Here is a 12,303-nt window from a genome sequence, read left to right as displayed (position 1 = left end):
GCTTTTATGAGCAAATATTGATATAATAACCATATCAAAGTAAACTTGGAGTCGCGATGACATGGTGTGTGGTCCACCCACTACAACTTAAATGCGATGGAAACACATTAGACATATTTTTATTCGTTACATGAAAACTTAAGTGAAGAGTACATTTTGTGTGCACTACGTCTGTCACGAATATTACCGAAGGTGACTCCCCTTCCCGTTCGGGTGGCACTCGGCGGTCGTCGTCGCCGGTCTACTAGCTGCCACCGATCCCTTTTTCCTTTTCGTTTATGTCTGTCTAATTGTTTTCACCTGTTCCTTGTTGGGGTTTTGGGAGGTGTACTATTTAGGTTAGTTTCGCCCGCTAGTGTTTGTGCGGGCTTATTTTGTGTATTCATGTTGTACGTCGTGAGTGATTCTTTGATTGTGGGATTTTCGCTATTCAGCTTTATTTTAAACAGTGGACTGTGGGTTGTTTTACGCCTGTGTTTTGGCACCACCCGTTTGTACCTGTTCCTGTTTTCATGCTGTGGAATTAAAGCGTTTTTTCCCTGGAATACTTTTGCTCTCTCTGCGCCTGACTCTGCACCCATCATTCACCTGACGTTACAACGTCCTCACACACACGGATATTTATCTGCAACAAGTCACTTTGGTGGAAACGCCACTGGTGGGGAAATTAGCATATTTTCTTTATGCATATTTTTGAATATTCACATGAAAATCTATCGCCAGTTGGATGGAAACCTATCTACTGTGTCAATTATGCAATCAATTTATTTCTGAAATCAATATGACTTATTATACTCATCAATATTTGACCTTGTCAACATCACTGTCTAAATGCCTAATCAGCTCGCGTTAATGCAAAAGGTCTATGAAAAATGGCTGGTGGGCCTCCAGAACTGGAAATCAGTAACACACCAGTTGATGGGCCATGGGCATAACCTACAGAAATGGGCCTCACGACCCTATGGCGGAACCAGGGTCGTGTTCATTAGGGCACACGATAGAAAACAACAATGAGCGTTTCTAATCGGACAGGTCCAGATAGTTCTTCAATTTGGTGCCTAATGATCACTGCCCTGTATCATACCTAACAGCAGGTTCTAGCATTAGCCAAATCAGGATCAGTGGCTGCCTAAAGAGGCTTATGCACCTGAAAGCTTTTCTAGACTAAACAAAGCAATAACCTTGATGACAGCAAGAAACCGCATGCACCACGGCTAAGGGTGCAGATCGTGACTAGCCATAATAGGATATGCGGTAAAAGTGAGCCATCGTATTAGTCAACATGACCTCTATTGCCTCTATACTCAAGTTTGAATTGGATGATGATGACAAGGACAGAGGATTGCATCTTGATGAAGCAACATCACCTTCTGATGAATCAGCTATGTCCTCCTCGTGAATATGCTGTGTTTTCTTCAGCGAAGTTGAAACGATTTCAGTACTTGATTTTTTTTAAATAGAAAATGCTGTGGGTTTTCAGTGATGTTCTTGGTTTACAAGTTATCAATTTGTTGTCTGTATTGAGGTTTTGTGTGTTTGAGTGGGTGTAAAGAGTCAATGAAGAAACGCTCTCATTGCTACCATGGTTGAAGTCTAGAAGCTTATTGCACTGATATTCAGAACAATAAGACATAGCGGGCCATTTGTTAAAAAATGCAACATTTAAAAAAGAATGAATGAATCTGCATCATTAATAATAATCTGTCAAATTATGCATTTCTAATATACTATTCAAGCACCATGATGATTGTCATATTGTAATGATCCTCGCTAATGAGCCCACCTTACAATTCCCCCTAAGTGAACTAACCCTATTGGAGCAATCCGTAGCGTGTCTTTAACACAAGTGACCTGGGTTCTATAATATTTTGACAAAAGGCTGAGAGAGCATAGTGTAGTTTATACTTTGTTTAAAGGCCTTATCTTTTTACAGGTAAGGAACAAGTCAGTAACAGGTTAAATTACAGACAAACAAAAGAGAGACAAGGCCATTTTGATAAAAATGGAGGACAAGGTGAATCCATTATTAAGTAATTATTATTTGTCAAATATCACTTTGTGCAATTACTTGTCCCTGGAAGGAAATATTGTACTATGCAATACAAAGACCGGGAACTGGCCACCATCTCACTTCCTCTTGGTCCAAGAAAGTTCTTTAAAGACACATTCCACAGAGAATCAATTATGGTGTAACCTCGTCCCCAGATATTGCGAGCATTGGCCGGATGTGTCTGGGAACGAGATTAACTATGGTGAAACAGCAAGGCCAGCGTCACAAATTAAGTGTGAGACACCAAGTACAACTGACTCGGCATGATGAAGGTAGACTCAGCAATGACATCAGTTTTGGCAGATTGTTGTTGTTCATGCCTGTAAGGCAGAAGTCATTTCATTTATGCTGCTGTTGATGTCTAGCCAAAAGTTGCCCCACTCTATTTGATGATGAAATATTGCTGAGTCTACCTTTTAAGCAGTTCCCATAAAGATAAGGTGCCACACCCACCAAAAAAGCAATCTTTGAGAAAGATCAATTGAGGTTGACGCGTCAGCTTTTTAAAAATAAATAAGAGCACTATTCATTGAGGGAGATGCCATCACCTTTCCTTTTATTAACTGCAGGACACAGAGAGATCTCTGTCCCAATATTCTTAAATAGCTCTCGTTTCCCTCCAGACCACTGTTCGGGAAAGGACTGGATAGGTGAAAAATGAATAACTTAGGAGTCTATCCAATCTTTTTTGCCAAATAATAAGCTATTGGAGACTAATGAGACACAGAGAGAGAGCAATGCTCCCGGGCAGCTTACCCTCTTTCTGAGGTTATAGGTGAGCAGCAGGTTTCGGGAGAAGTGGTTAGAGAAGGCCGTGTAGAACTCCAGAACTTTCTGCAGAGCTTCACGCTTGATGACGTGGAGGTCGCAGTAAGTCAAGGCCCGAACGTTGGCGCAAGCCTGGGCTAGGGTCACCTCCTTCCAGAAGACGTCCCCAAACACGTCTCCCTTTCCTGTGAAGATACAAAACGGGGGATAGAAAGGAGAGAGAGAAGTAGTGAGGTGAATGATAACAAGGGAAACCCCATCCATCCACAATGATATGAATCTAACTGCCATGAAGCTAATCTTGCAGCCTTTCATGGTAATACAAAGTCAAAAGCCCAAGGTCATACCTCTATCCTGAAATGTTCTTCAATGCAAACTGCCTGTACAATGTGAACACACAACAACAAAAAAAGACCATTGAAAAAGAATGCGTTATGTAACTGGTATTTAAAAAATATCTCGTTTGAGACCAACGGGGGGAAATGATACACAGTGCATTTGCGATACCAATTGTAGAAGCCTTGTCGCCTACAAGGCAAACAGACGCTGTACTGAATTGTAAATAACATATTCCAGCTCTTACTAATGAAAAGTTGCATCCCTGACTTCACCGAGCTTCTACTTTTCTGGAAACAGATCGAAAAAAGTATTAGCCAAGACTCAATTAGCCATGGTTATTAACACATATGCAGACTTTTTGGTTTTCACACATGAAAATGCAAATCTGTCCCTTTCCAGTGTCCAAATTGGATTGATGAAATGCATCAGACAGCTTATGGGAGATTTTGGAGTTACAGTGCAGCTTTGAGTGACTGGATAAATATAGCTTTGTGAATAAAATAGACTGGGGGGGAAAAAATATACTCAACAAAAATATAAACGCAACATGTAAAGTGTTGGTCCCATGTTTCATAAGCTGAGTTAAAAGATCCCAGAAATGTTTCATACACACAAAAAGCTTATTTCTCTCAAATGTTGTGCACACATTTGTTTATATACCTGTTAGTGAGCATTTCTCCTTTGCCAAGATAGTCCATCCACCTGACAGGTGCAGCTTGTGTTGGACAATAAAAGGCCACTCTAAAATGTGCAGTTCTGTCACACAACACAATGTCACGTGCTCAGTCCCCTCCTGTACTCCCTGTTCACCCACGACTGCATGGCCAGGCATGACTCCAACACCATCATTACGTTTGCGACACAACAGTGGTAGGCCTGATCACGGGCAATGACGAGACAGCCTATAGGGAGGAGGTCAGAGACCTGGCCGGGTGGTGCCAGAATAACAACCTATCCCTCAACGTAACCAAGACTAAGGAGATAATTGTGGACTACAGGAAAAGGAGGCCCGAGCACGCCCCCATTCTCATCGACAGGGCTGTAGTGGAGCAGGTTGAGAGCTTCAAGTTCCTTGGTGTCCACATCACCAACAAACTAGAATGGTCCAAACACACCAAGACAGTCGTGAAGAGGGCACGACAAAGCCTATTCCCCCTCAGGAAACTAAAAAGATTTGGCATGGGTCCTGAGATCCTCAAAAGGTTCTACAGCTGCAACATCGAGAGCATCCTGACTGGTTGCATCGCTGCCTGGTACGGCAATTGCTCTGCCTCTGACCGCAAGGCACTACAGAGGGTAGTGCGTTCGGCCCAGTACATCACTGTGGCTAAGCTGCCTGCCATCCAGGACCTCTACACCAGGCGGTGTCAGAGGAAGGCCCTAAAAATTGTCAAAGACCCCAGCCACCCCAGTCATAGACTGTTCTCTCTACTACCGCATGGCAAGCGGTACCGGAGTGCCAAGTCTAGGACAAAAAGGCTTCTCAACAGTTTGAACCCCCAAGCCATAAGACTCCTGAACAGGTAATCAAATGGCTACCCGAACTATATTTGCATTGTGTGCCCACCCCAACCCCTCTTTTTTACGCTGCTGCTACTCTCTGTTTATCATATATGCATAGTCACTTTAACTATACATTCATGTACATACTACCTCAATTGGGCCGACCAATCACTGCTCCCACATATTGGCTAACCGGGCTATCTGCATTGTGTCCCACCCTCCACCCCCCTCTTTTACGCTACTGCTACTCTCTGTTCATCATATATGCATAGTCACTTTAACCATATCTACATGTACATACTACCTCAATCAGCCTGACTAACCGGTGTCTGTATGTAGCCTTGCTACTTTTATAGCCTCGCTACTGTATATAGCCTGTCTTTTTACTGTTGTTTTATTTCTTTACCTACCTATTGTTCACCTAATACCCTTTTGCACTATTGGTTAGAGCCTGTAAGTAAGCATTTCACTGTAAGGTTGTAATACCTGTTGTATTCGGCGCACGTGACAAATAAACGTTGATTTGATCTACCCGCTCCAAAGTGGGTGGGCCTATGCCCTCTCAGGCCTACCCATTGTTGTGCCTAATGCATTTATTTCAATTGACTGATTTCCTTATACTAACTAACAGTAAAAATCATTGAAATTGTTGCATGTTGTGTTTATATTTTTGTTCAGTATAGATGGGGGGAGTACTTTTTATTTAAAAAACATAACATTTATGATTGAAGTTTACTGTTTCGGACCAACCGGTCACTCACTCACCACGAACTGTATACAGCTTTCAACGATGTTTGAACATTAAGGGTTATTTGCATGTGGAAATGTTGCATAATGCCTGTTAGATGTATGTAGATTTCCGCCTAAATAAATAATTACTTTTGGGTATGGCCAAAAACAATAAGTAGTAATGCTCCAAGAAAGATTTAAAAAACTCACCTTTTCTAGTAAAAATGTATTGCTGAGGTGTACTCACTTTTGAAGACACAAGCTCAATTACATGAAAATATGAAATATTATATGATTTATTTCCTATTCAACAAACTTAATGAATAGGGCTTGAATTGACTTACATGCTTTCTTAATATTAGTAACAACCAATTTAGAAAAACGACTAATAAGAGTTCACCTTATAACTGTAAAATGGATATGATCATATTTAATGACACAATGTGGAACCATTTCATAGAACTGGCGACAGAAAATGTTCTGCCCTGTGTCCTCTGAGAGACGCAGAGACGCCATTCACACACCAGCCGACTCGTTACAACTTCAGCTTTAATATTTAGTCTGTCTGTGATCACACAAAGTGGTTGTTTCACATCTACAAATAATGTTTGTTTTTCATTCAACTCGAAATAAAACCATTTGTGTTTGTCGAAGAGCAATTGGAATACTTTCTTTCAGCACGGACGTTTCTCAACTCTCCAGTGGTATATGGCATGTCAGAGTGCGACGGCACGGTACTTATACTCCCGCAACCGCAAGAAGCAGGCCTTTAGCCGACTGTACGGTGTCTACAGATAGATTTATAAGTGAAAATGGCGGTCGGAAGCTGTACCAGAACCACGCTTCTCCCAACTTTAGGGGAGTTTACATCCAATAGTTAAAGTGTCAATCAGCTGTAGAAACAATAACAAAGTGACCTCCCTTCCCGTTTCGGTAAAAATCTGAGATGGGGCTGGAGAAATGTTACCATTCAAATTCATAGATAAGCTATGGATGCAAGGACTGACCATCCATTATATAACAAGTATAGTTTTAACCATGGTTAGAGGCTATATAGTGTTTGTTTGGATTTACTTTGTTTATGTAACGGATGTGAAATGGCTAGCTAGTTAGCGGTGGTGCGCGCTAATAGCCTTTCAATCGGTGACGTCACTTGCTCTGAGACCTTGAAGTAGTGGTTCCCCTTGTTCTGCAAGGGCCGCGGCTTTTGTGGAGCGATGGGTAACGATGCTTCGTGGGTGACTGTTGTGATGTGTGCAAAGGGTCCCTGGTTCGCGTCGGGGCGAGGGAACGGACTAAATTATACTGTTACATTGTGCCGTGACCCGGATCACTGGTTGCTGGCGAAAAGGAGGAGATCGAAAGGGGGTGAGTGTAACGGATGTGAAATAGCTAGCTAGTTAGCGGTGGTGCGCACTAATAGCCTTTCAATTGGTGACATCACTTGCTCTGAGACCTTGAAGTAGTGGTTCCCCTTGCTCTGCAAGGGCCGCGGCTTTTGTGGAGCGATGGGTAACGATGCTTCGTGGGTGACTGTTGTTGATGTGTGCAGAGGGTCCCTGGTTCGCGCCTGGGTCGGGGCGAGGGGACGGACTAAAGTTTATACTTGTTACATTTACAAACATTGAACTTTAACAAGCTTATATTTTGGGTGTGACAGTTGAACTAAGCTCATATAAGTTATATTCTTCAAGAATAAATGGGTACATATCATTGATTTATACGTCCAAAACTGAATGTAGCAACTTCTGATTGTTCCATTAATGGGACATTTCACTCATAAATGAAAGTTGTCAGATGTTTTCAGGCCTTGAAAGTAATGTCAAGATGAAATAACCTCCCACAATATTGGTTAATGGAAAAGATAAGCACTGTCTCATTTCCTGGTTTCATTCGGTGCTTGACTTTTCCATTCATTTGGGGTGGAGGAATACAGCTGTATGTACACACACGACGTTGTCACGTGGTTTCATGTTGACATTAGATTACTTTAGAGGTCTGAAAACATTTGACAAACTTTGATTTGAAAATGAAATTCATGTTCCTTTTAGATTAATTAATAACAGACAAACAGTTTGTCATTATATCACCATGGCTTGCTTTTTGGGAGACTTTCTGTCCTTGGATGATATTTGAGGGGATATGTGAAAAATGGGTATGACAAGTCACATTTAATCGACTCAAGCCATATCTGGCACAAATTGCTTTAATGACACGTTACTCATCTTTCGACAATCAGCTCCTCAGACTCTCCATCTCTCGTAGTGGGAATAGGTCTAGTGTTAATATTCACAGTATCAATAAGACTATGTTAATATCCTCTTCCCATTGGGTTAGTATTTCTACTTTTCAATTCACATTACATCCTTGCCTTGTCTTTCGTTGTGGCTGGCAATGCAACATTATTTGTCGACAGCTCAAATATACCGGAAATATCACAGTAGAACTTGCCAGTAAGCACAAACTATTTAACAATCAGAGCAACTTTTCTTCTAAAACAAACCAACAAACTACGATGTTGAATAATGCTACAATCCACAAGCATGTGCGGACAAAGGATTTATTTTCTCATCCGTACACATTAAATTAGCTGACAATGCACAGCGAACTCCTGCTACCATTAACATGCTTCATGATCAAGTAATGTTAGCATATAAATAATGAAAGTTTACCCCTCCCATACGAATATGAAAGTAAAGTAACGTTATCATAGTGTCATTCATATTATAATATATGCTACACAGCTAGGTAACATTAGCTAAGTAAACAAAATAATTTCTGCATTCTTACAAACCTGCTGGCTATAGCGGAATGCTGACGTTTAGCTGAACCATAGCTAGACAGGAGCTCTTAGGCTTACACTAGCTACCATATTAAAAATACCTTAGAACAAACCAGACTTAATTTGATCAATATCATGGAAGTCATTATATTAGGTGGTTGGTCAAAGCCCGAAAAACGTTCACTTGATCAATCCCCGTTGAGGGATGATCAGATTTTTTGTATATGACCGTAAAACATTTTTATGATGACTATAACATTTGTTGGCACCTTCAATTCTTGTCATATTTTCTCATGAGTATATTTCACCATTCTGTCTGCTCAGGCAAATTTGCCGAAATGCTAAACATGGAACCAAATCAGAACTCCCGTACATACCCCTTGTGATGACGGCAGCCAATGTCCTGCATCTATCTACGATGTAAACACAGCTCTGGTGAAAACACGAGCTTCTGTCTGACGAAGAGGAACATAGCTCCCAAAGACTGAAATAAGATAAATATCTATTTGAGTGCACTTGAAATATGCAAAATGCAATACGAGTTGTCTTGATCGTATGAAGAGGTAACTCCGTTGACCATTTAGCCAATTTATTGAAAGCTAGCCAATGTTACAGTTTGACTAGCCTAGCCAGCTACTGTAAATTGTAATTTGTGTTTCATTAGCTATCTCTCTGTCAGTGAATTCAATTTTTGAATCAAGTTTTGGCCTGATTATATGTCTAATTTCATATAATTAGCTACAGGCTTAAAGAAACATTTTTACTGTGCGTAGAAACCCAAATTAACTTTTTTTTTTTTTTTTTTTTTTTTAATTTTTTTTTTTTTGACTTAAATAAAAGCATGTAGATAGAAAGATGTGTGTGTGTGTGTCATGTATGCTAGAATGGAGATTTTTTTTAAAAAGGACAGCTTCATATGCATATTAGCCAAACACATATAGCATAGCCTACACATATAGCATACCTTGCAACACAATCTTCTCTAAAAACAGTTGTACAATGTGCTCTGCAATAAGATTCCTTAAACCAGACGAGTTCTCAAATAGCAGCTGGCCAATACCATAGTGGGCATGCATAATGTGGATGTGCATTGGAATAATATAATGAGTTTAAAAAAAAAACGTTTTTAAAAACAAAATCCAGAAAATCACATTGTATGATTTTTAAGTAATTAATTTGCATTTTATTGCATGACATAAGTATTTGATACATCAGAAAAACAGAACTTAATATTTGGTACAGAAACCTTTGTTTGCAATTACAGAGATCATACGTTTCCTGTAGTTCTTGACCAGGTTTACACACACTGCAGCAGGGATTTTGGCCCACTCCTCCATACAGACCTTCTCCAGATCCTTCAGGTTTCGGGGCTGTTGCTGGCAATACGGACTTTCAGCTCCCTCCAAAGATTTTCTATTGGGTTCAGGTCTGGGAGACTGGCTAGGCCACTCCAGGACCTTGATGCTTCTTACGGAGCCACTCCTTAGTTGCCCTGGCTGTGTGTTTCGGGTCATTGTCATGCTGGAAGACCCAGCCACGACCCATCTTCAATGCTCTTACTGAGGGAAGGAGGTTGTTGGCCAAGATCTCACGATACATGGCCCCATCCATCCTCCCCTCAATACGGTGCAGTCGTCCTGTCCCCTTTGCAGAAAAGCATCCCCAAAGAATGATGTTTCCACCTCCATGCTTCACGGTTGGGATGGTGTTCTTGGGGTTGTACTCATCCTTCTTCTTCCTCCAAACACGGCGAGTGGAGTTTAGACCAAAAAGCTCTATTTTTGTCTCATCAGACCACATGACCTTCTCCCATTCCTCCTCTGGATCATCCAGATGGTCATTTGCAAACTTCAGATGGGCCTGGACATGCGCTGGCTTGAGCGGGGGACCTTGAGAACGCTGCAGAATTTTAATCCATGACGGCGTAGTGTGTTACTAATGGTTTTCTTTGAGACTGTGGTCCCAGCTTCTCTTCAGGTCATTGACCAGGTCCTGCCGTGTAGTTCTGGGCTGATCCCTCACCTTCCTCATGATCATTGATGCTCCACGAGGTAAGATCTTGCATGGAGCCCCAGACCGAGGGTGATTGACCGTCATCTTGAACTTCTTCCATTTTCTAATAATTGCGCCAACAGTTGTTGCCTTCTCACCAAGCTGCTTGCCTATTGTCCTGTAGCCCATCCCAGCCTTGTGCAGGTCTACAATTTTAACCCTGATGCCCTTACACAGCTCTCTGGTCTTGGCCATTGTGGAGAGGTTGGAGTCTGTTTGATTGAGTGTGTGGACAGGTGTCTTTTATACAGGTAACGAGTTCAAACAGGAGCAGTTAATACAGGTAATGAGTGGAGAACAGGAGGGCTTCTTAAAGAAAAACTAACAGGTCTGTGAGAGACGGAATTCTTACTGGTTGGTAGGTGATCAAATACTTATGTCATGCAATAAAATGCAAATMAATTACTTAAAAATCATACAATGTGATTTTCTGGATTTTTTTTTTTTTTTTTGATTCCGTCTCTCACAGTTGAAGTGTATCTATGATAAAAATTACAGACCTCTACATGCTTTGTAAGTAGGAAAACCTGCAAAATCAGCAGTGTATCAAATACTTGTTCTCCCCACTGTATATGAAGTAAAAGCAAATTGCAACTGAAAATGATAATTCCCTGGTGCAGTCAAGCAAAAAGCAAAAACACTGTTGAGATTTAAAACTACAATTTCAGGTAAAAAAAAATTGATAAAACAAGTGTAAAAAAAAGAAAGAAAATGTATGACATTTCAGCCGTTTCAAAAACATTGCTATTACAATTTTACTGTAAGCGTTGGCTCAACGAGACAATTCTGTTTACATTACAGTGCTTAGAGGGGGGCAACTGTTGGGAGAGTGTCATGTGCTACCTCCGGAGGTAGCAGTCGAAACGTGACAAGCTCGCAAGTTTACATTCCGGTATATGTGTAGCTGAGTGTATTTCTGCAAAAAGTCTAGTGAAAAAGTCTAGTGAAGACCCCCTTAGTGCGGGATATTCTCCTGCTCATTTCTTAAAGGTTAAGTCCCAACTAGAGGGAGAGAGCAATCCAAATATTTATCCCTCGCGTAAATATGAGCTCCATCGTGATAACCAGTCTTCTCGCTTGACGATTTGGAGGAAAAAACAATCACCGAAAGGATGCAGAGAGCAGCCCTAGAGTATTGTAAATTCATCATCCCACTTCCTACCAGCGTTTTTCTGTCACAGTGACACAGCTAATCTCTGTGAGGATGAGTTATCAGACCATCATGCATCTGTCAGAGGTCTGACTCAAGAGTGCCCCGTCTCCTCCCCCACTTTGTCTGAAGGAACCAAGAAAAAGGTTCTCTATGTTGTAAGTCTATTTGGAATACATGAACACCTGCAAAAGCATTATTTAAAAAAAAAAATGCTTATATCAGACAAGCATTTGAAAATAATTTCAACCACTACAGGTTGACACAAATATGGCATGTTTGTTCCTATATAGTGAGCGGCTAAGCTGAAAAACTTTAGCTCAATTGTAATAGAGCAGGGGTTTCAATTTTGGTCCGGGACCTCCCTAAACTGAAACAATTTTTCCTAGCCCAAAACTATAATACCTGATTTACCTAATCAACTTATCATCAAGCCCTTGTGGTTGGGATTTGGTGCGGTAGTGTTGGGATAGAACAAAACCTGTGCAGCCAGTCTGGGATGACCCAAGTAGCTAAATTGAAAGCAAAGTGTTAATGAGTGCAAAGCTGCCTGTAATGAGTGCAATGAGTTCCATCGCAACCTATCATAAACATAAAGCCCCCAGCTACTATCCAATCAAAGCCACATTGACATTATCCCACCCCTGGTTACCCAATATTGGCTTAAAAGGACAAACGTAACACAATATCTCCAATTCATTTCCAACGATTTTACTCGACTGTCTGTTTGATGCGCACGTTTATCTATCACTCCGTAGTAGTGATGGGTCGTTCGCGAACGAGTCGGCTCTAAGAGCCGGCTCTTGTAGGTGAACGTTGGGAGCCGGCTCACATATCAGAAGAGCCGAATCTATTTATAAAAATATATAAAAAATTAAGATATGAATAATCAAAAGATTTAAATGAATAGAATGAACTAATTCAAAGAAC

General features: G+C 41.0%; 1 protein-coding gene across 1 annotated transcript in view; it reads right to left on the bottom strand.

The window, feature by feature from the left end:
- LOC111960687 (voltage-gated delayed rectifier potassium channel KCNH1-like) overlaps window positions 1-12,303 on the bottom strand; it is a 61,729-nt gene that overhangs the window by 15,869 nt on the left and 33,557 nt on the right. Inside the window, exon 11 of the mRNA XM_023982834.2 lies at window positions 2,807-3,003. Within this exon, the coding sequence (XP_023838602.1) occupies window positions 2,807-3,003 (197 nt within the window). The remainder of the gene's footprint in view (window positions 1-2,806; window positions 3,004-12,303) is intronic.

The sequence above is a fragment of the Salvelinus sp. IW2-2015 genome, linkage group LG1 (assembly GCF_002910315.2).
Source record: "Salvelinus sp. IW2-2015 linkage group LG1, ASM291031v2, whole genome shotgun sequence".
In the NCBI taxonomy this organism is placed as follows: Eukaryota; Metazoa; Chordata; class Actinopteri; order Salmoniformes; family Salmonidae; genus Salvelinus; species Salvelinus sp. IW2-2015.
Note: the sequence above shows the minus strand (reverse complement) of the source record. Positions and strands in the feature narration are given on the sequence as shown.